This window comes from Oppia nitens, unplaced genomic scaffold (genome assembly GCF_028296485.1).
Source record: "Oppia nitens isolate AA-2021 unplaced genomic scaffold, nextdenovo-longstitch-racon4-pilon3 scaffold4_pilon_pilon_pilon, whole genome shotgun sequence".
NCBI classification, from domain to species: domain Eukaryota; kingdom Metazoa; phylum Arthropoda; class Arachnida; order Sarcoptiformes; family Oppiidae; genus Oppia; species Oppia nitens.
In genome coordinates, this window is record NW_026533232.1 from 2,964,594 (window position 1) to 2,990,545 (window position 25,952).

General features: G+C 25.2%; 9 protein-coding genes across 9 annotated transcripts; 2 read left to right on the forward strand and 7 right to left on the reverse strand.

The window, feature by feature from the left end:
* Window positions 1-1,627: 1,627 nt before the first annotated feature.
* LOC128960208 (1,5-anhydro-D-fructose reductase-like) lies at window positions 1,628-2,740 on the reverse strand. Its single transcript, XM_054306279.1, has 3 exons — window positions 2,673-2,740; window positions 2,056-2,606; window positions 1,628-1,996 (listed from the first exon to the last, which is right to left on the reverse strand). Exons 1-3 carry the CDS (start codon window positions 2,731-2,733, stop codon window positions 1,628-1,630), a joined length of 981 nt encoding a protein of 326 aa, XP_054162254.1. The 5' UTR covers window positions 2,734-2,740.
* Window positions 2,741-6,296: 3,556 nt separating this feature from the next.
* LOC128960209 (beta-mannosidase-like) lies at window positions 6,297-8,914 on the forward strand. Its single transcript, XM_054306280.1, has 9 exons — window positions 6,297-6,309; window positions 6,387-6,536; window positions 6,615-6,866; window positions 6,934-6,986; window positions 7,054-7,217; window positions 7,296-7,855; window positions 8,034-8,345; window positions 8,417-8,727; window positions 8,909-8,914. Exons 1-9 carry the CDS (start codon window positions 6,297-6,299, stop codon window positions 8,912-8,914), a joined length of 1,821 nt encoding a protein of 606 aa, XP_054162255.1.
* Window positions 8,915-10,151: 1,237 nt separating this feature from the next.
* LOC128959667 (1,5-anhydro-D-fructose reductase-like) lies at window positions 10,152-11,856 on the reverse strand. Its single transcript, XM_054305669.1, has 3 exons — window positions 11,594-11,856; window positions 10,714-11,270; window positions 10,152-10,639 (listed from the first exon to the last, which is right to left on the reverse strand). Exons 1-3 carry the CDS (start codon window positions 11,685-11,687, stop codon window positions 10,256-10,258), a joined length of 1,035 nt encoding a protein of 344 aa, XP_054161644.1. The 5' UTR covers window positions 11,688-11,856; the 3' UTR covers window positions 10,152-10,255.
* A 955-nt stretch (window positions 11,857-12,811) lies between these two features.
* LOC128959816 (aldo-keto reductase family 1 member B1-like) lies at window positions 12,812-14,157 on the reverse strand. The gene is made up of 3 exons (XM_054305832.1): window positions 14,120-14,157; window positions 13,506-14,062; window positions 12,812-13,299 (listed from the first exon to the last, which is right to left on the reverse strand). The coding sequence occupies exons 2-3, from the start codon at window positions 14,019-14,021 to the stop codon at window positions 12,922-12,924; spliced, it is 894 nt and encodes a 297-aa protein (XP_054161807.1). The 5' UTR covers window positions 14,022-14,062; window positions 14,120-14,157; the 3' UTR covers window positions 12,812-12,921.
* A 794-nt stretch (window positions 14,158-14,951) lies between these two features.
* LOC128959899 (1,5-anhydro-D-fructose reductase-like) lies at window positions 14,952-16,477 on the reverse strand. Its single transcript, XM_054305928.1, has 3 exons — window positions 16,319-16,477; window positions 15,693-16,255; window positions 14,952-15,475 (listed from the first exon to the last, which is right to left on the reverse strand). Exons 1-3 carry the CDS (start codon window positions 16,368-16,370, stop codon window positions 15,095-15,097), a joined length of 996 nt encoding a protein of 331 aa, XP_054161903.1. The 5' UTR covers window positions 16,371-16,477; the 3' UTR covers window positions 14,952-15,094.
* Window positions 16,478-17,084: 607 nt separating this feature from the next.
* On the reverse strand, window positions 17,085-19,029 carry LOC128960210 (1,5-anhydro-D-fructose reductase-like). Its single transcript, XM_054306281.1, has 4 exons — window positions 18,941-19,029; window positions 18,184-18,191; window positions 17,547-18,109; window positions 17,085-17,459 (listed from the first exon to the last, which is right to left on the reverse strand). Exons 1-4 carry the CDS (start codon window positions 19,027-19,029, stop codon window positions 17,085-17,087), a joined length of 1,035 nt encoding a protein of 344 aa, XP_054162256.1.
* Window positions 19,030-19,133: 104 nt separating this feature from the next.
* Window positions 19,134-21,292, reverse strand: LOC128960211 (aldo-keto reductase family 1 member B1-like). Its single transcript, XM_054306283.1, has 4 exons — window positions 21,241-21,292; window positions 19,372-19,925; window positions 19,189-19,308; window positions 19,134-19,142 (listed from the first exon to the last, which is right to left on the reverse strand). The coding sequence occupies exons 1-4, from the start codon at window positions 21,290-21,292 to the stop codon at window positions 19,134-19,136; spliced, it is 735 nt and encodes a 244-aa protein (XP_054162258.1).
* A 551-nt stretch (window positions 21,293-21,843) lies between these two features.
* LOC128960212 (peptidoglycan-recognition protein SC2-like) lies at window positions 21,844-24,844 on the reverse strand. The gene is made up of 4 exons (XM_054306284.1): window positions 24,622-24,844; window positions 24,448-24,542; window positions 22,575-22,635; window positions 21,844-22,457 (listed from the first exon to the last, which is right to left on the reverse strand). The coding sequence occupies exons 1-4, from the start codon at window positions 24,842-24,844 to the stop codon at window positions 21,865-21,867; spliced, it is 972 nt and encodes a 323-aa protein (XP_054162259.1). The 3' UTR covers window positions 21,844-21,864.
* On the forward strand, window positions 23,583-24,150 carry LOC128960570 (domesticated amidase effector 2-like). Its single transcript, XM_054306686.1, has one exon. It carries the CDS (start codon window positions 23,628-23,630, stop codon window positions 24,066-24,068), a length of 441 nt encoding a protein of 146 aa, XP_054162661.1. The 5' UTR covers window positions 23,583-23,627; the 3' UTR covers window positions 24,069-24,150.
* Window positions 24,845-25,952: the final 1,108 nt, after the last annotated feature.

Consider the following 25,952-nt stretch of genomic DNA (forward strand, 5'->3'; position numbering starts at 1 on the left):
AAGTGCAAAATATGCGCAAAATATATTTAATAATAGTTATGTAAAATGTCATTTTGTTATTTTAAAGTTATTTATTATTAATTTCATTTAGTTTAATATTATATTATTATTCTTTTATAAATATCAAGATATTATTTATTATGTATTTATTCATCAAATATAAAATAAACTAAATAATGTTTTAATCGGATTTTAAAATTAATCTTTATTGATTTACTATTATTTATATATATATATATTAGATATTTTAATTTAGTTCATAATTTATTAGAAGTTATTTTTTATTTTTACATCATCAAGATTTTATTTTTTTATTTTATTTATGTTGTTTTTAATTAATATAACAAATATGATAATATAAGGATGATTAATATAAACATAAAAAATATGTATTAGAAAAACGTTAAGTTATTATAAAGTATCAATAATATTGTTTTATCTTAATATTTTTATTATACTGTAGTAAACAATGTGATCTTGTATATACATACATATATACATACATATGCTCTAAATTATAAATGTGTAGTTAATATTAGTTCATTTCACTGTACATTTAATATATTATTTTTAAAATTTAATATATTTTGATATTAAATTTTACAAATATATTTTTAAATATAGATAAACAAAATTTAAAATAATACTTAATGTTTTATGTTATATCATATAACTTATATGAATCCAAATGAAATATGAGTTTTTATATTTAAACATATAGTAGAATATTAAATATATTGAATATTTTATATATTTTTGAGATCACTGTTTGTTTATTACAATATTTGAAAATTGGATTAACTTTTGTTGAGAAATGACATTTTGTATTCATATATAACTGAGTCGTCGACACATAAAGTTGTTTTGAATCAGTTTGTGAGTTCAGTAACTACTGTATACTGTATTTTGTCAAACAAAAAAATCTTTTCAATTATATATTGAATTAATTGATATCAGAATAAAAAGATGAATTTCTGGTCACTATCTGTATTGATTGTTAAACTAATTACATTGTTTGGCATTTTATCGGTCGGATGCCAATCGGGTCCTTCCAGACGTCAGTGTCGAGAACTTATAAGTGCTCTACAAATGATGGGAGGTATGAGTCTTATTGACATTAATTATTAATAATACTAAAAATTATCATTATTAAATATTAAATATATAAATAAAACATTTTTTAACTTTAAAATTTAAGGACATATATCGAAAGGGTCATCACTTATAAAGCGACTGTCCTTTGAAAATGTACCGACACTTTATACCGATTGTATTCACGCACAGGAAGGCATACGATTTAAAAAGGAGTTCAAGATTTTTCCCATAAAACAACAGGTCATCGAATAATTTGATTTATAATTTATTTTTTTTTTTAATTATTTATATTTATTTGTTAATGTCTAAAAATTTTAATTTATTAAAAATAATTTAATTTTAACCAAGGTATATTTAATGGATCTAAACATAATGTATTTATTACAATAGGATTTTTTTCTATAGAAGTGTGTTATGCATTGTTTTAAAAAATTATTAATTATAATGGAAAACCTTAAAAATATTTAATAATAATTTAAACAAAATAAATAGCTTTTTATTTACATTAATTTTATTTATTTTATTTATACAATTAATTGTCAAATGGATATTCCGGATGATTCTGAATGCCCGGGATATCAATTAACCGGTTATTTTGATTCAAAGCCGTTATTTGTTTAATCTCTTGATCTTCTAATTTAAAGTCAAATATATTGATGTTTTCCATCTGCCGTTCCTTTCGCGATGACTTTGCAATAATAATGACATTTCTGTCAATTTGCCACCGAAGGGCTACCTGTGCCACAGTCTTGTTATATTTGAGAGCAATATTTTTAAGCACCGGATTGTTTAGCAATTCTTTGTCTGCTTGTCTTAAAGGACTGTAAGCTATTACAGCAATACTATTATTGTGGCAAAAGTCAACCAACTCTTGTTGAGCGAGAAAGGGATGCGTTTCAAACTAATGATAAGAGTTTTTTTTAATCAAATGATATCATTTTCAATGATCACAGATATAACCTGATTTACTGAAGGCTTGATAGACGCCTCATTGAGTACTCGTTGTAATTGTTTTATATTGAAATTGGAAACACCAATACTTTTGGCCAATCCTTGCCTAAAAAGGTCTTCCATTCCTTTCCAGGTGTCTATTAAACTAAAGTCAGATGGCATTATAGATCCATCTGACTTTCGCGGATATATATCATCAGTTCCCGCTTTAAAACCTGTTGGCCAATGTATAAGTGCTAAATCCAAGTAATCTAAGCCCAGATTGGCTAACGATTCTTTGATTGCTTGAACTGCCAGTTCTCTGCCGTGAAAAGTATTCCACACTTTAGTTGTTATAAAAATATCATTTCTTGCGATCACTTTGTCTAATATCAGATCTTTCAATGCCTGTCCCACTCCTTTCTCATTATGATATCTCCAGGCAGTGTCCACATGTCTGTATCCAATTTTGACAGCCATTTTTATTGCTTCTCTGGCCTCTTTGTCATCCATAGTCCAGGTGCCCAAACCAATTGCTGGTATGTAATGGCCATTATTAAGTTGAACCAATTTAACAATGCCTTTGGTGTTAAAATATTAACAAAAATTTTTAAATAATTAAGTAGTACAAAATAATGTGAACATACCCGACCTTGGTGATGCCTTAAATAACATGAAACCTATAAGACAAGTTATCATAAATACCATAAATGCTCCTAAAATTATTAATCTACATGTTTTAGACATTTTATAAACTAATAAATTGAAATTAAATATTTTTGATTAATTAAAATATTAGATTAAAATAGAATTGTTGTTAACATTCATTATTATAAAAATAATTTAGAAATTGCCGTAAAACAAGTTTCAATAATTTCATTGACATTTTAAGGCTAAACATTGTGTGCACTCATTTGGAAATATTTAAATATTATTTTACTTATATTATAATATATATTTAAATTTTTTTCATATTAAAAATAATCAGTGTTATCTCATTACTTTGTAAATGAAATAAAAATTAAATTTGAAGGACTATATAAATAAAAATAATAAACATATTAACTAAAATAAATAATTAAGTTAATTAAAAAAAACGTTTCAATAATAAACATTATTTTCTTTTATTGATTTTTATTATTCAATTTAGTTTTTTAATTATAAATCTAATAAATGTTTTTACGTCTATCAAATATAGATTACTAATAAATAAATAATAAGATCATATATTTATTTATTGATAATAAATTATATATTTTACAATTAACAACATCTATAATCTGATGCTATGATAACTGACCGAAAAATTATTATATTATATAATATTTAGATTTGTAAGACCAGGAAACAGATAATATGTGTACTCAGAACTGTCAACAATAGACTCCACATATTGTATATAATGCTATCCTATCGTTAATAGGTATTCCTCCAAACTTTACACTACATCGACGGTTATGAGTGCTGTACACCAGTGTTGGCAGAGACATAGTGTATGTATAATACAAAGCGTATTTTACAGTATAATACAATGTAAATTACATGACAATTTTGGCTTACAAAAAATTTTTAGCGCCACCTAGTAACAAAAATACTAAGATTAACAAACAAACACATGTTTTGTAATAATAATAATTTTTTTTAAATAAAAAAATTTGAAATTAGCTATTCAATTTAATTCTGGTATTGAAATATATTATTATATATTATAAATAATTAATATTAATTTTTAGTAGTTTTATAAAACAACGATTCTAATAACGATATTGAAATTATAAATAATAATAATTTTAATAAAAAAAATAAATATTTTATCATTTGTTAATGTAATTTTTCTATAGTTGTAAAATACATTGTATTTTACTGTATTTTACAAAGCCAAAATTGAAAACCTTGTATTTTTCCAACCCTGCTGTTTACACAGTTTAACCAATAATTATAGAGATAACAGTTAGGGCCAGACCTCAGAACCAAATCGTTTTTTACATATATATTGCTAAATAAATTATATTTAGTTATAATCCTTAAAATAAGACACAAATAGATAATCTCATTAATTTTTCACTACACAAATCAAAATAAAATTTTAATACAATATCATGTGACTAATAGTATATTTATATTGTTGTATAAAATTTAATAATTTGTAAATTTTTGCAGCTTTTTCTAAATATTATACTTATATTTAAGAAACTAAAGTTTATGATCTATTGTGTGATGTTTTATTTTATAAAATATTGTCTAAAAGGTATCTTTACATTGATTTTATTCCGAGCTGTTGTTAGGGCTCTCAAAACTCCGTGAATGCATATAATAGTACCGGTATGTAAAAATGTGTCATTCAAATCATAGATTAGTTCTCTCTCTCTCTCTCTCTCTCTCTCTCTCTCTCTCTCTCTCTCTCTCTATCTATCTATCTATCTATCTATCTATCTATCTATCTATCTCAAACACACTCACACTCAACAATAACATAAAACAACAATTAGATACTATTTTTTCGATGATAGTAATTGATTATATACTGTGAACATTATAGACTATAATTTATAGTAATATAATGTTCTGAATATAAGTTATTGTATTTTAGTACTAATTTTATTAATACCAACAAATGTTTTCTGAATAACAATTATTAACTTAACTATACTAAACTGTAACTTACTCTATAGCTGCCATAGAATAACATATTTAACAATTATTTAGTACAATTCATTTAACAATGTATGTATGTATGTATGTATGTATGTATGTATGTATGTATGTATGTATGTATGTAAAGTTATGTATGTATGTATGTATGTATGTATGTATGTATGTATGTATGTATGTATGTATGTATGTATGTATATATGTATGTATGTATGTATGTATGTATGTATGTATGTATGTATGTATGTATGTATGTATGTATGTATGTATGTATGTATAATATGTATATGTGTGTGTGTGTGAGTGTGTTAATAGTTAATCTTTAAAAAATTAATAAAATTGATATATAATTCAAGTACAGTATTAATTGATAATATAAAAGGGGTTTTCATATATTTAGCACATGCGGTTTTTGCTATAATTCTTAAATGGTGTGAGATATATTAATTTTGTAAAAAATGTATTAAAATATGATTTACGCGTGATATTATAAAACATTAAATTTTTAATTTTGATCACGTGATCATATTTATTTTGGGATGTTTGCAAACCACTATGTCAGAACCTAATCTATAAATGATAGAATAAAATTTCAATTATATTTTTGTAAAGCTTACATTGAAAATTTATGGAAAGAAAGAATTTTTAAAATTGGTCGAAGAATAAAATTTTTATGGTTTTTCAAACTTGTGGAATAACACATTATATAAAATAGTCAAAAATAAAATGACGTTATTTATGGATAGTAGACACTAATTAGATAAAGATTTTAATACTATTACTTATTCTAAAAACAAAATTTTTTTATGTCGAATATTTTTTTAGATATTCAAATTACAATAAAAAGCACAACATAGTAATTCGATAATGTAATTTGTAATTAAATTTTATTATTTTAAAAAATATTCGACATAAAAAAATTTTGTTTTTAGAATAAGTAATAGTATAAAAATCTTTATCTAATTAGTGTCTACTATCCATAAATTACGTCATTTTATTTTTGACTATTTTATATAATGTGTTATTCCACAAGTTTGAAAAACCATAAAAATTTTATTCTTCGACCAATATTAAAAATTTTTTCTTTCCGTAAATTTTCAATGTTAGCTTTACAAAAATATAATTGAAATTTTATTCTATCATTTATAGATTAGGTTCTGACATAGTGGTTTGCAAGCATCCCAAAATAAATATGATCACGTGATCAAAATTAAAAATTTAATATTTAATAATATCACGCGTAAATCATATATTAATACACTTTTTACAAAATTAATATATCTCACTCCGTTTAAGAATTATAGCAAAAACCGCATGTGCTAAATATATGAAAAACCCTATTCATATACTGTATTAATAGTCTATAATAATTTTAAAGGTTTATTGTACTTAAAGTACTGTATTTATTTTTAACATAACAAGATAATATTAATTATAATCATGGTTAAGTGGTAGATATGCTATAACAAATAATACTATAAAACTTGTAGGTTAACCTAAAAGACTAGTTTATTTAATTATATATATATATAAATTTGATAAAATGGATTTTAAAATATTATTTTTGTTATTTATAATAAAAGTTATCACTATAACTTGTGGTGAATTTATTTCACTTAATGGCAATGATTGGCAAGCAATTAGTCAAAATAAATGTAATGTTAATTAATTGTTTAAAACATTATAATTATATTATTTTTTTATTAAAGCAATCAAAGTGAAAGCCAAAGTACCGGGAAGTATACACTCAGACCTGAGAAGAGAGGGTGTACTCAAACAGGATATTTACGTACAATATAATGATATCGACTATCAATGGGTTTCATTAGATAATTGGACTTTTGTGAAGACATTTACTGGTATTTCATAGTATTATATGATATAAATATACATAATAATTAATTAACATTTTTAAAATTTATTATTGACAATAAAAGTGGATTCAAATATATTAAACAAGAAAACTGTTAACTTATTGGCCAAAGGCATTGACACTATTAGCAGTGTTTTTATAAATGATAAACTAATTGGCAAAACAAACAATCAATTTGTTAGATATAAGTTTAATGTTAAAGATGTGCTAAAAGTAGGACTAAATACTATACGATTGGCTTTTCAATCGGCTCCGGCCTATGCTTTACAACAATACACAGATCATCAAAGAAAATATAATTATACCATTCCTTCAGGTGTTTGTCAATATTATTAATTAATATAATTTTTTTAATTGATTTTTAAATATGTTTATAATATTAGAAAATAAATATGATTTTATTCGCAAAATGGCCGCATCTTTTGGTTGGGATTGGGTTTGTATTCATACAAATTTCATTTTAGTTTTTTTTAGTAAACATTTATTACAATTTTGATGAATAGGGCCCTTCTTTCCCGACTCAAGGTATTTGGAAAGATATTGGTCTTGAATTATACGATACGGTAATTATAAGGGATATAGTAGTGGAAACCAAACCCCTCACCAAATCTATGTCTAACTGGAAATTAAATTTGAATGTATTTCTTGAGTCAATAGCAGATCAAGAGTTGAATGCATTATTTGATATTAGTTTAGATAAAACTATTTTAATCACTAAACAAAAACACATTTTTAAAACTAATAGTAAAGGAGAGGTTAGTGTAAAGATTGAAATAGCAATTCCCGATAATATTCCCATAACTGTTTGGTATCCCAACGGTGTTGCAAATGATACACAAAAATTGTATAAATTGAAAGTTAATGTATCTCTTGTGGACAACAAAGAGATATCGTCACAAACAAAGAAAATAGGTTTCCGAACCATTCGTTTAATACAAACACCGATTCAACCGAAAGGTTTGACATTTTATTTCGAAGTAAACGGATTACCGTTTTACGCAAAGGGAACCAATTGGATACCGGCTCACAATCTACTCGATGCTGTCACTGATGACTATATCAGACACTTATTGGTGTCGACAAAGGAGGCCAACATGAATATGATGCGAGTCTGGGGCGGAGGTGTTTACGAGACAGACTATTTTTATGATTTGGCCGATGAACTGGGAATTATGATTTGGCAGGACATCATGTTTGCCTGCGCTCCCTATCCTTCAAACCCAGAATTTCTGGAAACAGTTGACGTTGAAGTACGCCAACAAATAAGGCGTATCCAAAATCATCCGTCTATTGCCATTTGGTCGGGTAGGTGTAATTTTCTACCAGTTAATATAGTCAATTAACTAACAAGGTGATTTTGTTTTTTAAGGAAACAATGAGATTGAGATTGTCGAAGCAATACTCTATCGAAATAATACTAATTATAAGAATGATTATTATAAACTATTTATAAATCATATTAAAAATATTGTCGACACTGAAGACAATGTACGACCGTTTGTAAGTTCGAGTCCATCGAATGGTTTGCAAGCAATTAAAGAAAATTACACGTCTGGGTCACCCAATGACTACCGTTACGGTGATATACATTTTTATGATTATAACAGTCCATTGTGGGACTGGAAAGTGTTTCCCAGCAGTAAATTCGTCTCTGAATATGGTTTCCAATCGTATCCATCATTGGAAACGTTATCTCAAGCTTTTTCTGCCAATGACTTTACATACCCTTTAAGTAAAGCCGTTGAACGCCGTCAACGAAATGTATTTGGAAAGGAATCGATTGAGAAGATGAGCGGTTAGTTTAGTATTAATAGTATTTATAAATATATAGCAGTTATTAATTGTGATATTTATTTACAATTAAAGGCCGATACTTTAAAATGCCATCCAATGGAAACATCGATCGATTCAATGATTTTGTGTATTTATCGCAAATAACTCAAGCCATGGCTATTAAAAGTGAAACTGAATTTTATCGCCGAAATCGCGATATTGATAATCAAACTGGCAATGGATATACTATGGGTGCCCTGTATTGGCAGTTGAACGACATATGGCAGGCACCCACCTGGGCTTCAATTGAAAGCACTGGCAAATGGAAAGTATTGCATTCATACGCCAAACAATTTTTCGACAATCTATTGGTAGTGCCCTTTGAAGACAACAATCAACTCAAAGTAATATTACAATTATATAAATTACAAAAATTGCTTTATATATTATAATATTATTAACAAATAATTTTTAGGTTTCATTAGTTAATGATTATCATCATAAAATTGATTGTAATTTTTCAATTAAAGTCTATAAATGGTCGCAAAATAAACCAATTTATGAATTACACGAAATTGTCAAAAGCGATAGTTTTTCAGCAAAAGTTGTTTACAGTAAACCTATTGTCGAGTTGTTGACTGAATCGAAATGTTTGAATAGAAATGAATGTATACTAAGTTTTGAAGCAAACAATTTGGAGCATAAATTACAGGTAAAGTATATCAATCTTTATATAATTTATTTACAGTATATATTAATTTTTTCTTTATTTTTTTAGTCTAATAACTTTATGTTATTAACGGAACCAAAAAATTCAAAATTAATTAAACCTAATATCAAAGTATTGGACGTCAAGAAGGGAATCAATGATAAAACATTTATTATAAGTCTGTCATCGGAATCAATCGCACCGTTTGTTTTGTTAGACTTTAAACCAAATTCAGAAATAAGCGGACAATTTATGGAAAATGGATTTTTTATATTTGACGGACAAAAATCAATTATTTTGAAGACAAATTCAAACATAAATGAACATCAAATTAAAGATAAACTTATTGTTAAAACAGTTACCGATGTTATCTAATTAATTATTTTTGTTTATTATTAATAATTTATGTATCACAATTTTATAAATTAATATACTAAATGTTTATAATAAATTATATACAGTACTTAACATATATAAAAACTGAATTTTGTTTTTAAATAAATTGTTGCATAAATTTATAATTTATAAAATATATTATTATATCACAGATTTAATGTTTTATTATTGTTTTGAAGCAAATTTACGACACAATTGTAATGAATTTATGGATTGATTGGTCTATAAACACAAACGAAGACATTTAGTTTAAACGCTGCGACAAAAAATCTGTTGACATATATCTAAGTACTTATTCACATAAAAATCTGATGATTTGTTTGCCGATAAACATGTGATTGAAAATAACTAAAACAACATTTTTTTTAACTTTAAATCAATTCTTTAGTTGTTTTTTGAATCAATTATTATAAATGGTTTGCAAATGAGGTGTGAGTAGACATATGAATTGGTAGGAATGGGATCTACTCAACAATTATGAAATATAAAGTGTTTATACAGTATGTTTAATAGACAATACGTCCTATCAATCTATACCTTCACCCGCCTCTCAGTGCAAACCATTTACAATAGTCGAGTCAAATAATTAATGAAAAAAGTTATTTAAAATTCAAAATTTGTTTGACATACTCTTCAATAACATTTTCAGTTAATCAATTAAAATAAAATGTTGAAAAATATTCTTTTCTACAATCTTTATTTTTTTGTTACATTAAAATTATTATTTATTTATTTTTTAATTATATAAATTTTAATGTTTATATATAACAACTAGAGATGTCTAATAATTTTATCAATAATAATAACACGACTTATTTACAAACTAATTATTTTGAAGCTAAGGGCCATTCATACGGATAGTTTGGATTATTTCTTGCGTTTGTAAATCTTGTAATTCTGTAATCTTTATTGAGTCCCGATATTTGTCTCATTTCAGTATCAGTTAATTGAAAGTCAAATATATTAAAGTTTTCAATGAGTCTCTCTTTTTTGGTTGTCTTCGGAATGACCACAATATTCCTCTGCACTAACCATTTCATGATAACCTGCGCCACAGTCTTCTCGTGTTTGGCGGCAATCTCTTTAAGCACCGGTTCATTGAACAGTGTTTGGTTGGCTTTGGCAATGGGACTGTAGGCCACTACAACTATGTTGTGCTGATGACAAAAGTCTACTAACGGCTCTTGAGTTAGATAGGGATGGATTTCAACCTAATATAAATGTATATATTTACAGCATTAGTGAATTAATTTTTTATATACAGCATATTATCAATATTTATAACCTGATTAACCAATGGCTTCACAAATCCATTTTTGATAATATGTTGTAATTGACTTATATTAAAGTTTGAAACACCAATACTACGAGCCATTCCCCGATGATATGCCTGTTCCATCCCCTGCCAGGTCTCATAAATGTCAACATTGAGATCTAGTGTCAGACCATTACTATCAACTGGTATATACTCTCCGGTGTCTTCTTTAAAAGCCATTGGAAAGTGAATGAGTGCCAAATCTACTTGTTTTAGACCCAATGCCTGTAACGACTCATTTAAACCCCTGATGACTGAATCTTTGCGATGGAATGTATTCCACACTTTGGTCGTCACAAAGACATCATCTCTATTGATGACATTTCTGTCAAATAGATCTTTGAGTTTATCTCCAATGAATTTCTCATTTTGATAGTGATATGCAGTGTCTATATGTCTGTAACCGACATCAATGGCCTCTCCAATAATGCGTTTAGCAGTGGCCTCATCCTGGATCTGGTAAGTGCCTAAACCTATCTGAGGTATGATAACGCCATTTACTAACTCAATGTTTGGGATTTGTAATCCTATATTCACACATCAGACAACATATTTATTGTTATAAATTATATAACATTAATTTAATTTGCATATTTTTATATTTAAAAATATCTTTTTAATGTAATTGTATTATACAATATGATGAATATTTAATATTATATCTATTGTTTAAAATATATGCTTATCAGTTAATTGATAAGCTTTGAAGACTCAAGAATATTCTGTGTAATATTATTTAAATGTTGATAAATATTTTATAGTAGATTAAAAATAATTAACATAAAATATATTTAATTTAATCTGGAAATAATCAATTGTTAAATATATAATTATAAAATATGACACAAACCCGAACTGGTGTTGACTAACCATACAATCAATACAACCGATACAATGGCCAACATTGCAATAATGATTACAATACGAACAGTTGTCGATAACATTCAAATTAAAACTAAATATTTTTAATTAAATATTCCGCAAATAAAATATTGTTATTTAATATAAAGATACGAAAAAATCCCCAAAAAATTTCTATTCATTTATTTATTTATCGCATATATCTATCAAAAAATCTGTTGACAACCAACAGTCACTCACAATACATACAGTGACAGTGGGATTGTAATTGAATGAAGCAATCATACCATAAAAACTGGTTGTAATGTATTAATATGTAAGTGTTGACTCTAAACCCAGTCTTATATCAAGGATGTCCAGTCATCAGCTTTATATGCATTTATTTATTGTTTAATATTTGATAAATTTTATTTTTTAAATTCTAAAATTTAAAAAAATATTCTATAGTATATATATATATAGGTTTGATATTTATACTTAAACTATTAACTTATTAATATTTTATTTACTTATATTAATAATTATTGAATTTTTATATTTATAAATTTAATTGACATTTTGTTAGTTAATTAAAACTAAAAACTAAAGCAATACTCGATATTATAATTTATAATAGTAATGTAGGATGTTTTCAAAATTTAACCTAATTAAGCTTGATCATATTTGATATAACAGTTTCAATGTTATATTATATAACTTATATAGTTATTTAAATTTTGAGTGAAGGACATTCATTTCAATTATACACAAAATTATGTCTTTTTTGTTTAATTTAATTTTCATTTATAATTTTACTTTTTTGTTTTAATTTTAAAACATTTAAATTATTACTAAGTCTAATCAATAAAAATAATCAAAAATAATTATCCAAATAAATACTGTTATCATCAAAATGTTTTATTTTTCAAATTTTAAAAGAAGGCCAATGTTTTTGTTATTGTATTATTTTTTCTTTGTTTTTAAAAATTTAAACAAAATTGCATGAAATAATTTTTAGATTGCAATATAATTACTTAATATAATAATTTAAAAATAAATAATAAAAACTTAATTATAAAAAAATAATATTATAATAATTTTCAAATATTTTTGTTCTAATAAAAATATCTAATAAAATTTATAACTAATTTTTTAATTAAAAATAATTATTTACTGAATATACTTTATATTATTATTATTTGTAAGTCAATTAAACATATTTATTTTATTTAAAAATTAAAAGACAATATTTTTACAATATTACAATAGTTTAATATTATGCTCAATTAATTAGAGACACATATGTTTAACAAATTAATCAATTAATAATAATATAATTTACTTGAACTCAATATTGAACGGATACTCTCTATTGTTAGAGGACTCAGATTTTGCAAAAATCCTTTTATTTTTATTTAATTTAAATATAGCTTTCATCTCGTCGTCAGTCAATTGAAAGTCAAATACATTAAAGTTTTCAATAAGTCTTTCCTGTTTTGTGGTCTTTGGTATTATAATAATATCTCTTTGAATAAGCCATCGAAGCAGTACTTGTGGAACAGTCTTATTGTGATTAATGGCGATATCATTGAGAACCGTCTCATTAAAAAGTTCGGTATCGGCTCTTCCCAGAGGACTGTATGCTGTAATCGCTATATTATTTGATTTACAAAAATTAACTAACTTTTCCTGTGATAGATAAGGATGAATCTCTATCTGTAAAATACAAAAAGAAAATATTATTGAAACTTATTTTTAGTTTACAAAATTAATTAGTAGACATTAAATCAATGTCTAGACTTTAAATATAAAAAACAATATTAATTGCGTTTAATAATATGTTTATGAATTATATATTAGTGTTTGTCTATTTTTATTATCAATTAATTATTAAACACTATATTCTATAAAAATTTTAATACCTGATTGACAGTTGGCTTTAATTGTGTTTCCCTTAATATACGTGTTATTTGTTCGGAGTTAAAGTTAGAGAGCCCTATACTACGGGCCAAACCCTTTTTGTATATGTCCTCCATTCCCCTCCAGGTCTCTACAACAGTGGTATCGGTATCTATATTAGAGTCCATTGTATAGTTAGGTCTTGTAGTGCCCGTTCCCTCCCTATAAGCCATAGGCCAGTGAACTAAAACTAAATCCAAATAATTTAGTCCTAAATTATTTAGCGATAGTTTTACGGCATTCATAACACTATTTCTTTTATGAAAATTACTCCAGACTTTGCTTGTGATAAATAGGTCTTCCCTTTTGGTTATATTTTCGGAGAACAACTCTTTCAATGCATTTCCGATAAGTCGTTCATTTTGATAGACATAAGCTGTATCTATGGATCTATAGCCGATATTTATGGCATCTTTGATACGTTGTTCGAGGACAGGGCGGTCAGTCATTTGAAAGGTTCCCATTCCTATCTGAGGCATTGGATTTCCGTCAACCAAATGGATATTTGGTATTTTTGATACTAAATTTACAAATTAAAAATAGTTAACTATAAATACAATTACAATACAATACAAACCTCCAAAAACATTATTAATATTTAGCAATAATATCAAATTAATATAAAATATTAATGACATTTCAAAAATATTTTAATAATAAATAAATTATAATATAATTTTATTTAAATTCTAAAATAGTAAATTTATTGAATATATTGAATATTTAGATAGATTTGCCAAATAGACTACTTTACTGCAGCTAAAATACTATAGGTTTGTAACTTAACAAATACTAAAATTGCCAACATTGCCAAGGTTAACTTGAAATTTTGTTTCAATTACAAGTTTAATATCTTAAAAATAGCATAATTTAAAATTTGAAAAAAAGTTCAATGATTTGATGTTATAGTAAGTTATAATTAATAATATTTTTTACTAATTGAAGACACTCTCAACACCACATTTATACAATTAAAATTATGTAAAATCATTGAAATATAATTACAAATAAATGCAAATTGTTAGTTATATTTTATAAGATATGTAATAATATTTAAAAATTCTATTTTACTTTTTAAATAGTATGCTTTAAAATAAATTAGTTATCTAGATAAATTTGATGTAATTAAAATATTTTTTTGCCATTTAAACAAGTATTAAAATTGACAAAATTACCAAAGGTTATATACCTGTTTAATATCGTTTAAAAATAATAAAAATAGTTTTTTTTAAAAGTTCAAGGATTTCAAGCAAAAGTACATACTGTATAATGTTTTATAATTATTGTCATATTTTATTATTACTGTATTAATCATTAAATTTATAGAATTTTATATACATCTAAATTAATTTTTTTTTATTAGTAATTAAATATTAGATTTATTATTGTAAAAATATATTTTAGGGCATTCAAATAAATTGTATTAGTTAAACAAACATTTTATTTTCAAATTGCATTTGTTAATTATATAATAATTGGTAAAACGTTTAAATTCATAAATTCGTAATTTAAAATAAATTCAATTATAATATTGAATTACAAATAATCCTATTTATCGTCTGTAAGGTATAGCAAATGGATAGTTAGGATTGTTAGCAGAAAGTGTTGAAGTAATGATCCTCTGATTCTTGTTTAATGAAAATATGCTTTTCATCTCTTCGTCAGTCAATTGAAAATCAAAAATATTGATATTTTCAGAAAGTCTATTGGTTTTTGAAGTCTTAGGTATGACCACAATGTCTCTCTGTATAAGCCATCTAAGCATCACCTGAGCCACTGTTTTGTTATTGTTTGTTGCGATGTCAGTCAGCACCGGATCATTAAGTATTTCTTTAGTTGCCTTTCCTAATGGACAGTAAGCAGTCACTGAAATGCTGTTACTTTTGCAAAACTCGACTAATTTTTCTTGAGATAGATATGGATGCACTTCAATCTATTGATAAAATATAAGTTATTTCTATAAAATTAGTACAATTTTTTCTAAATTATACGCTTAATAATATACAATATCAGTATTTATTATTTTTTAATGTATTAATCTTTAATATTTTACACTAAAAATTTAATAAATTAATTTTCACGATTGGCATCTGTTTAAAGTTTAATTAATAATAAATTGTAATAAAAAATTAATTAACTAAAAACAATACCTGATTTATAACTGGCTTAAGAAATGCTTCTTTTAATATAAGTGTTAATTGTTGTGAATTAAAATTGGAAACTCCAATACTCTTAGCCAAACCCAGTTTATAGGCGTCTTCCATACCTTTCCACGTTTCGACAACACTGATGTTGATATCATCAGTCATATTGTTAGCGTTTAATGGTCTCAAAGATCCGGTTCCTGATCTGTAGGCCAGTGGCCAGTGAACTAATGCCAGATCTAAATAGTCGACTCCTAACATATTCATTGATAATTTCATGGCTTCGACAACTTGTTCTCTCTTATGGTAAGTGTTCCACACTTTGCTTGTGATAAACAAGTCATCCCTTTTAGTCTTATTGTTTTGGAAGATCTCGTTCAGAGCTCTTCCTATTAATTCTTCATTTTCATATATATAAGCCGTATCTATATGTCTATAACCAAAATCAATGGCTTCATTGATCACTTTTGTCATAACATTTTGATCACTGGTCAGAGCGTATGTACCCAAACCAATGATTGGTATTTTTTTGCCGTTCACCAGATTTACCGACGGTATGTAATTTGTTGCTAATATAATATGTAATATAAATATAAATATATAAATATTTTATAAATAACTTCTAAACAAACCGTCACATGTTTGATATAACACAGCAATTAAAGTGATGACAATTTGATACATTTCTCTTGTAGTCTTAATAGAAATACTGCTTATAATTGAAATATTAGTTATGCGACTGTAAGTAAAGTTTGATTATAATGTTGGTCTCATAAAAATTGTATCATACAATCATCATAAGTATCGCTTTTTTAATCATTTTATATACTCTATAATACAAGTATAGTTAAAAGGATAACTTGTTTTGAATGAATAGACTATTAATAGATTTTGAAGGCTATCCACCAAAAAATATCATATACTGTATAAATTATACAGTACTGTATAATATACAGTGTATATTATGACTATTGTGATCATTAACTTATACGAATTTCAGACAATATACTGCAATATTAATACATTGATGATTAAAATAATTATTATTTAGTTACTAGTATTGTAGTATATAATATATAATTTTTGTAAAGTCATAACAAATATCTATTTTTAAAAACAATTATTTAAAAATCAGATTATTATGTTGAAATTAGTGTTAATTCTTATATTAAAAACTGTTACAACACTAAAGTCTGAGAGGTCTATATCTTTGTCTAACTTTACTGATGATTGCCGTGAAAACACCGAATGATTAATAGGAAACAGTTGGCTAACACGTTAGGCTTTCTTAAAGCCAAACCCTCACATAATAAGAGACTATAATTATAATACTTTAATATTTATTTTAATAATAGTCAACAAAAATACAAACTTATTATAAAATTAGACTAAAAACAATTAAAATTCTCTATTAAAGGGATATTCCTTGTTATTGATTGCTTCAATTGGATTAATAAATCTCATGTTTTTATTTAATTTAAATATTTCAGTCATCTCTTCGTCAGTCAATTGAAAGTCAAATATATTGAAGTTTTCACTCAAACGATAAGTTTTTGATGTTTTTGGTATTATAATGATATCTCTCTGAATAAGCCATCGCAACATAACTTGCGGTACAGTCTTGTTATTGTTGGACGCAATTGTTGTCAAAATTGGTTCATTTAGTAGCCCTTTATGAGCCTTTCCTATGGGACAGTAAGCTATCACTTGTATGCTATTGTTGTGACAAAATTCAACCAACTTTTCTTGTGACAGATATGGATGTATTTCAAACTGTTTTATTATTTAAAACATTTAATAAATTAAATACAGTATATATCCTATGTATTAAAAAATACAAACACTAAAACATATAAATACCTGATTGACGACAGGTTTGATGAAAGTGTGTTTCAAAACACGACTCAATTGTTCGGAGTTAAAGTTGGAAACACCGATACTCTTAGCTAAACCCAATCTATAGGCGTCTTCCATACCTTTCCACGTCTCGACAACACTGATATCATCGTCCAATGTCTGGTTATTTTCATCCAATGGCCACAAATATCCAGTTCCCGACCTGACAGCTATTGGCCAATGAATTAATGCCAAATCGAGATAATCGAGTCCTAAGTTATTGAGCGATAGTTTCAATGCCTCGGCAACTGCCGACCGCTTATGATAAGTGCTCCACACTTTGCTAGTGATGAACAGATCCTCTCTTTTTGTCTTATTGTTTGCAAATATATCTCTTAAAGTTTTGCCAATCATTTCTTCATTTTGATAAATATAAGCCGTATCTATATGTCTATAACCGATATCAATGGCCACATTGATTATGTTGTCCATCACTGACTGATTAGTAGGCATATCATAGGTTCCCAAACCAATAATTGGTATTTGAAATCCATTTACAAAGTGAATCGATGGTGTCTTTGCTGATACTGTTTTATAATAATTTCAGTACAAGAGTTGCATTGATTATTATTAACTTAATTTACAATTTGTCTGGACTTACCTGCTTTACTTTGAGCAAGATAAAATAATAATAATATAACAATAATTATTTGTTGCATTTTATGTTATTAATGTTTTTAATTTATTAAGATAGTAATATACAGTAGTTATTTAAATAGTTATAAATAAAACTAAATAAATATTTTAAATCGTATCAGTACTCAAATAGCAATGTTAAGTAATTATTTTTTTTCAATAAATACAATTTTTACAATTAATTAAATGATTAGTTTTTGTAAATATTTTAGAGTTATTGTCGTTTTGAATGAGGTTAAGGTTGACTTCATTTGAAACGATTAACTTAATTAAAATTCATACAATATTCAGTCAAATTTATTTTGAAAACAGTTTATTTAATAATAAATGGTAATTAATGATATATTTAACATGTAATTTTTATAACTTTAAGTATAATGTATATTATTTTAAATTAAATCAAATATAAATACTTATAGATCTACAATAGAATATCAAAAAATCGTAAGGAAAATCATTTAATAAAATTTTATAATAAAATAATTGAATAAAAAATTAAATAAAAAGTTGAATAAAAAATTGAATAAAATGCATTTATGAACAACAAATCAATTAAGGTCATCATAAAATGTCAATGATAATTATATAAATTAATTTCTATTTTACTAAATCTTTAATTTTTAAATTAAAACAAAGTCTATAAAATTAAAAACATAAAAATAATTAAAAAAATATAATTGACATAATTTATAATATTTTTGGATTCAATAATAAATCAAAACTCTCGATGAAACGGAAATTCTTTGTTATCAATTGCTTCCGATAGTGTAATACTTCTTTGATTTTGATTTAATTGATATACTTTTTCCATCTCTTGTTTTGTTAATTTAAAGTCAAATAAACACTTATTTTCAATGAGTCTCTCTTTTTTGGTTGTTTTGGGAATAACAACAATATATCTCTGTATTAACCATCTCATGATAACTTGAGCCACAGTTTTATTATATTTATTGGCAATTTGTTTAAGTACCGGTTCATTGAGCAGTTGGCTATTTCCCCGTCCAATTGGACTCCAGGCCACTACTTGAATACCTTGAGCTTTGCAAAAGTTAACTAATTTTTCTTGACTTAAGTAGGGATTACATTCAATCTAATAATAATAATAATTAATTTATCAATTTTATTTAAAAGAAAATATTTAATTAGTTAATACCTGATTGACAATTGGTTTGATATGAGTTTCTCTAAGAAGACGAGATAACTGTTCTGAATTGAAATTAGAGACACCGATACTCTTAACTAATCCCAGTTTGTATGTGTCTTCCATTCCCCTCCAGGTTTCCACAACACTTATATCCATATTAATGGCCGAACCATTTGGATGTTTTGGATGATTTTCAGGGCCCTCTTTGTATGCCATCGGCCAATGAACTAATGCCAGATCTAAATAGTCGAGACCTAAGCTATTAAGAGACAGTTTAATGCCTTCAATAACTTTATGTCTTCTATGAAAAGTATTCCACACTTTGCTCGTCACAAATATGTCATCTCTTTTGATCTTATTTTTATTGAACAGCTTTTTCAGTGTATTTCCGATAAGATTTTCGTTTTGATATTCATAAGCAGTGTCTATGTGTCTATAGCCCACATCCACGGCGTCTTCAATAACTTGATCCATAAGTTTTTGGTCTCTGATATCGTAAGTCCCTAAACCTATAATTGGTATTCTCATACCATCAGTGAATCTCAATTTAGGCGCCAATTGTCCTGTTTTTACATTTTTTTTATTTTAATTAATATATAGACAATAAATAAAATCTATAAATATATATAAATCTACAAATACCTGAACAATTTTGGCCATTTGAATATTGACATCCAAATAGTAGAATAACTATTAATTTTAATAGTTTTAACATAATGTTTTAATACTGTTTTTTGTAATAAAATATAATCGTTTAAAATTATGTAACATTAATTTTAATAATTTTATTGCATTTATATAGATCAGTAATAATTACATTTTAATTATATTGAAATTACAAACCGGTAATTATATTATTTTGAAAGTTTCTTTATTTCAAATCAATAGTAATGTAATAATGGCAATAAAAAATGTATTGTATTTTGTTTGGTTTTTATTTGACTATACTGTAAGTTATACAGTAGTTGAAGGACAATCACAATATAATAGCTAACAATTCATATAAATTAGAATATTTGCACAAATCTTTAGCAATTAAATTGTTTTTAATATTTTGAACATTTGATAATTTTTTAAATTTTATGTAATACTAATTAGTTTAAAAAACATCTTTGTTATGTACAGTACAGTACTATACCGGTATTATCACATATAAAATATAAAATAAAATACGGTATAAGAAATACAAGTAAAAATTATTATTGAATTTCTGTACATTATTATAAATGACTAAATTAGCAAATTTTGTTTTTTATATTATTGTACTTTATTTAAATATATCTTACATAATATCAATATTATATAATATGCTTAATTTTTTTAGCAAAATGTTTAGTTTAGTACAATATTTATTATATGAACAAACAGTAATTTTGACATAATATAAAATTTTATTTTTATGATATCAAATAGTTTATTATAACAAAGTTATATATTAATAGTATTTTTTTGTTGTTATTATATAAGATAAAAAACAATTCACATAAATAAATTATACTAATAATAATTTATAAAATATTTATTAATTATTTTTTTAATATATTAATAATTTTATAAAACAAATTGAGTATTTAATTAAAATAACAGTTAATTTCAAACACATGCAAAACTAAATAAATTTCGATGATATTCAGTACCACAACTACACCAACGATAGTAATTAAATCTAAATATCCATACTTTTCTACAACACCGAGGATTATATGGACAGTGAGGACAATCTCTATAGGTTTCACACACTTGTGTCACTTCTCCCGATAATTTCATATTTGCTTAATAATATATATCACAATAAATAAATAACAATTTTGTTTAATTTATACTAATTTAAATTAATTAATGATTAAAGTTTTGAATATTAATTAATAGCTAACTTACCATTAAATGGCAATATAAATGGTTTTTCGTGATTATTGTTAATATTATCCATTAATTCAATAAAGTTTGGCTCTTGTTTTACAACTTTATGTTGATATTCACAATTAGTTAATATAAAAATTATTAAAAATATTTTTATATATATAAATAATATCATTTTTATATAAAATTTTTATTTTACCACTTATATTTAAATTGTATTTGTAGAACAAAATTACATATTAGTTTGATATAGCAAACAGTAAATATAAAATAATGGAAATATTCAGAACTTTAAACAATATGTCATTATTAAATCAATTAGTTTTAGTTTTATTTTTAGTCTCAACTTTGATCTATAAATATATTTACTTTTTAACAAATTGCAATATAGTGTATTCATTTATGCTATTGTTTTTTATTACTATTTTTTTTGATTGATTGTTTTTTATTTAAAAATACAATACCTTTCTATTATTAGCATAAAAATGTATTGATATAGAAAAAAATGTGATGTACTAAATAAAAAATTAGTAAATAACTGTACATATTTTTAAAAAAAATTAAAGTAATATTATATATTACATTAACTTTTATACACCAATACATTAACACTTTTCATATAACTAAATATTATATTAAATATTAAAATTCAATATCATAATCAATATCTAAAGAAGGACTAATAGTAGTTAATGTTTTATTGCATACATATGTATCTAACTTTCCTCCTTTAAAATTATGCCATTTCTTGATTATGTCATACAATCGTTGACCGGGACATGTAGTGCATGTTTGGTCTCTATGTCCGTGCAATTGGTAGTCATGTGTGATAACACCCTTTTCGAGGGCACATTTAACCCATTTTTGAGCCAAATCTAGAATCAGTTGTGACGGCGCATCACTTTCATAGTTACCGATCAATGACAGAGCAATTGCCTTATCATTCATTCCGAGTGTATGTCGACCGCATGCATACCAACCTCTGCCTACATATATACGTCCGTCTCCTCCGAGCAAATAATTATATCCGATGTCATCCCAACCGCGTGTATCCATATGAAAGTCTTGAACCCATTTGACTGCATCGATACATGAGCTTTGGTTTTGACATTTTGGTGGATCGTCCGTATGATGAATGAATGCGTGAAGAACTGGTGTCACCATTGGTTTTGCCGGTTCTTTTGGTGTTCGGGCGCCCCATTCAGCACGTGATACCCACGTTATCTCATCGCATACTTTGATTATAATATTACAAATATTCAATTATTAATATTGTTTTAGATTAGTTATATATAATAATGATAATAAAATTATTTTTATATTTATTTAAATAAATTAAAATTAATACTTACTTGATGCTAATGTGTAACTTTTTAATAAAGTTAAAACAAATAAAAATAGCCACATATTTATTGTGTTTTATTGATTAACAAATTTCTATTAAAAGTGTTCATTAAAACAATTATATAAATAAATTAATCAATAATTAATAAAATAATCAACATATAAATTAATGAACATTTGTTAATATTCTCGAGTATTTAAGCAATTAATGTGTTGTTTATTAATTTAAGCAAGGTTATGTTATTATCTTAAAATTACATATTTAAAATTAAATTTTTCCAAAAATTTCCAAAAAGACATTGATAATATTTCTAATTATTTAAAAGTATTATCATTTAGTTTTTTATCAGTTGAAGTAAAGTATAATACTTATATTTCTCACTAATGATAATAAATAAATAATATTTAATATTTGTATTATGGACACTAAAAAATGTAATTTCTAGAAAATGTTTTATAGATTAATATATAAATATCTCTACAATAGGCATTGCTATTAACTATTAACTAACTTTTGGTAGAAAAACATAGTAAGTAAATCTTATAAATTAAATAACAAATTAATTTTTAGTATTTTAAAATTAATAAATTATCTTTAGTTATAAAATTTTATATATAGTATTAACTTAACTAATTGTTTATTTTATAACATTTTATAAATTTATTATTAACTATATTTAATATTATAATTTTTATAATTAAATTAATTTTTACAATATATATTAAACTCTTGATTACAGTACATATAAATCGTATTTTAGGTATAACATCGAAACATTATCTTTTAAAACATTGTACTATATTTTATTAAGAGTATTATGAAATAATTGTTTTTCACAGTTATTTATCATATCATTTATAATTGTTTGTATTAATAATAATAAATTCATGTGATTTAAAAACGGATTCATTTATAAAGTTTTATCAATATTATTAGTTTATCAATGAGTGCAATGGTTAAAGTGATACAGGTAAATTGGTATAAATACTGTATGTTAGATTTGTTTTTTATTAAATTATAAAACTTATAAATTAATAAAATTTTACTTTATTTTTAAAATATGATTTCAAAATCCCTTTTAGTTTTATTGATAGCATTTGCCACAAGTGAGGCATTTGTCCCGTGCGTTGATGTGTCGGGTCATAAGGGCCATTGGTTGGGTCGTGACCAACAATGTGCAGCCCTCGTACAATCCCAATGTCACCGCCAACCGGGCAGTAAACAGATCGGACTGACCAGCACTTGGAGGAAAGGTGTTCACGTTAAAGACAATTGCGGCAAAATTCCTGCCCTTACAGCTATCGCTACATTTTTGGGACCAAACGATCATTACGATGAACCTCATCTCCATCAACATACAGCTATCTTTGTTAAGTGCGAGGAGGCGGGTATCAGAGTGTGGGACCAGTGGGCCGGTACACCTATTGGCTCTCGTATTATCAGATGGACCAGTGGTTCATCGCCACAATATACGGGTATTAATTTCTGGACTATTGCTTAAAAACCTTAAAACTTTTATTGTATATTATAATAAAATTATTGTTTATACTGTTTGAAAATATTAATAAAGAAATTATAATATTTACTATCATTACATTAAAAAAGACTATTCTTTATTTAAAATATTTGCGATTAGTTTATATTTAAAAAATATATTAAAATATATTTTGAAATAAATGCATTTTTTATTTTTGTTAAATTAATATAATAATAATTTTATGACATTGTAATACATTAACAATTTTTATAGAATTATATACTTTTAAAAATCAAAATCCTCAACTTTATTTGCATATATCTGTATGTATCTAACTTTCCTCTTTTAAAATTATGCCATTTTGTGATTATATCATATAATCGTTGGCCGGGATATGTAGTACATGTTTGGTCTCTATGTCCGTGCAATTGTAGTCATGTGTGATAACACCCATTTCGATGGCACACTTAACCCTCTTTTGAGCCAAATCTAGCATCACTTTTATAGTTACCGATCAACGACAGAGCATAAGATTTATCATTCATTCCGAGTGTGTGTCGACCGCATGCATACCAACCTCTGCCTACATATATACGTCCGTCTCCTCCGAGCAAATAATTATATCCGATGTCATCCCAACCGCGTGTATCCATATGAAAGTCTTGAACCCATTTGACTGCATCGATACATGAGCTTTGGTTTTGACATTTTGGTGGATCATATGTATGCTGAATGTATGGTACGTGACATACGGGTTCTACCATTGACTTTACCGGTTCTTTTGGTGTTCGTGCGCCCATTCAGTACGTGATTCCCTCACTATCTCATCGCATACTTTGATTATAATATCACAAATATTCAATTATTAATATTGTTTTAGAGTATATTTAATAAAATTCTTATTTTTATATCTTATATTTACTATTGTATAAAGTTTTATAATAATAGTAAATTTATAAAATATAATTATACTGTCTATGCTGTTGTATAAATTAATAACTTAATTTTAAAATAATTCTACAGTACATTTCTATACATTATTTTTATTAATATGGTATTAATATACTGTAATAATTATATCAATTTATTAATTTTTATTTTTAGTTAAACATGAAACAACATTTCAAATGTTGGCAAACAATTTTATTATATTTCATAATAGAGATTACTTAATAATTAGTTTTAAAAATTATTTTAAATAACATTTATAATTGATTTTAATAATAATTTCATTTCTTTATTTGTTTATCATTAGTCTAATGGTTAAATTGATGCAGATAAATTAGTATAAATAATATATGTTAGATTTTAGTTAATAATTATAATAAATATTAAAACTTATAAATATATTAAAATTTAATTTTTTTATAAAAATATGATTTCAAAAATGTTTTTTAGTTTTATTTGCATATTATTTGCCTGAAGTGAAGCACTTGTTCCGTGCGCTGATGTGTCCGGTTATGTTGGGTCGCAATCAACAATGTGCTGCACTCGTACAGACCCAATGTCACAGACAACCGGGTAATAGACAGATCAGACTGACTAACAATTGGGTGAAAAAGGAAACGTTAAGGAAAAATGTGGCAAAATCTCTCCTTTTACAGCAATCTTAACCATTTGGGACCAAACGGTGGTTATGATAACCTAATCTATACCAATACAAAGCTATTTTGTTAGACGGGTATTTGACCAATGGGTCGGAACACCCATTGGCTCACGTGTTATGCAATATTATCCATTAATACAATAAACGGATATTAATTTCTGGACCATTGCTTTAAAAAATTAATATTTTATTGTTTACTATAATAAAATTTTGTTTATTCTGTATTAATATAATAAATTGACAATAATTATAAATTAAATAATTATTAATTTTTTGAAAACATAAATTAATATAACTACAAT

Bases quoted from the DNA above. Each gene is read 5' to 3' on its own strand.
- LOC128960208 (XM_054306279.1), bottom strand. From the start codon at position 2,733: ATGGTATTTATGATAACTTGTCTTATAGGTTTCATGTTATTTAAGGCA. The intron at 2,607-2,672 runs GTATGTTCACAT...TTAACACCAAAG, and splicing joins TAAGGCATCACCAAGGTCGG to GCATTGTTAAATTGGTTCAA. The intron at 1,997-2,055 runs GTTATATCTGTG...TCTTATCATTAG, and splicing joins TCAAGCCTTCAGTAAATCAG to TTTGAAACGCATCCCTTTCT.
- LOC128959816 (XM_054305832.1), bottom strand. From the start codon at position 14,021: ATGCCTCAGATAGGAATGGGAACCTTTCAAATGACTGACCGCCCTGTC. The intron at 13,300-13,505 runs GTATTAAAATTT...TGTATTTTACAG, and splicing joins TAAAGCCAACTGTCAATCAG to ATAGAGATTCATCCTTATCT.
- LOC128960211 (XM_054306283.1), bottom strand. From the start codon at position 21,292: ATGGATAATATTAACAATAATCACGAAAAACCATTTATATTGCCATTT. The intron at 19,926-21,240 runs GTAAGTTAGCTA...ATGTAAAAACAG, and splicing joins ATTTATATTGCCATTTAATG to GACAATTGGCGCCTAAATTG. The intron at 19,309-19,371 runs GTATTAACTAAT...TATTATTATTAG, and splicing joins TCAAACCAATTGTCAATCAG to ATTGAATGTAATCCCTACTT.
- LOC128960212 (XM_054306284.1), bottom strand. From the start codon at position 24,844: ATGGGCGCACGAACACCAAAAGAACCGGTAAAGTCAATGGTAGAACCC. The intron at 22,636-24,447 runs GTACTACATATC...CAATAAAACACA, and splicing joins CGGACATAGAGACCAAACAT to ATAAATATGTGGCTATTTTT. The intron at 22,458-22,574 runs GTAAGTATTAAT...TTATAATCAAAG, and splicing joins AAGTTACACATTAGCATCAA to TATGCGATGAGATAACGTGG.
- LOC128959899 (XM_054305928.1), bottom strand. From the start codon at position 16,370: ATGTATCAAATTGTCATCACTTTAATTGCTGTGTTATATCAAACATGT. The intron at 16,256-16,318 runs GTTTGTTTAGAA...ATATTATATTAG, and splicing joins GTTATATCAAACATGTGACG to CAACAAATTACATACCGTCG. The intron at 15,476-15,692 runs GTATTGTTTTTA...TTTTATCAATAG, and splicing joins TTAAGCCAGTTATAAATCAG to ATTGAAGTGCATCCATATCT.
- LOC128960209 (XM_054306280.1), top strand. The intron at 6,867-6,933 runs GTGTTTGTCAAT...TTATAATATTAG, and splicing joins TAATTATACCATTCCTTCAG to AAAATAAATATGATTTTATT. The intron at 6,987-7,053 runs GTTTGTATTCAT...TTTGATGAATAG, and splicing joins CATCTTTTGGTTGGGATTGG to GGCCCTTCTTTCCCGACTCA.
- LOC128960210 (XM_054306281.1), bottom strand. From the start codon at position 19,029: ATGGAAAAAGTATATCAATTAAATCAAAATCAAAGAAGTATTACACTA. The intron at 17,460-17,546 runs GTATTTATATGT...ATAATAAAACAG, and splicing joins TCAAACCTGTCGTCAATCAG to TTTGAAATACATCCATATCT.
- LOC128959667 (XM_054305669.1), bottom strand. From the start codon at position 11,687: ATGTTATCGACAACTGTTCGTATTGTAATCATTATTGCAATGTTGGCC. The intron at 11,271-11,593 runs GTTTGTGTCATA...GTGTGAATATAG, and splicing joins GTTAGTCAACACCAGTTCGG to GATTACAAATCCCAAACATT. The intron at 10,640-10,713 runs GTTATAAATATT...CATTTATATTAG, and splicing joins TGAAGCCATTGGTTAATCAG to GTTGAAATCCATCCCTATCT.
- LOC128960570 (XM_054306686.1), top strand. From the start codon at position 23,628: ATGATTTCAAAATCCCTTTTAGTTTTATTGATAGCATTTGCCACAAGT.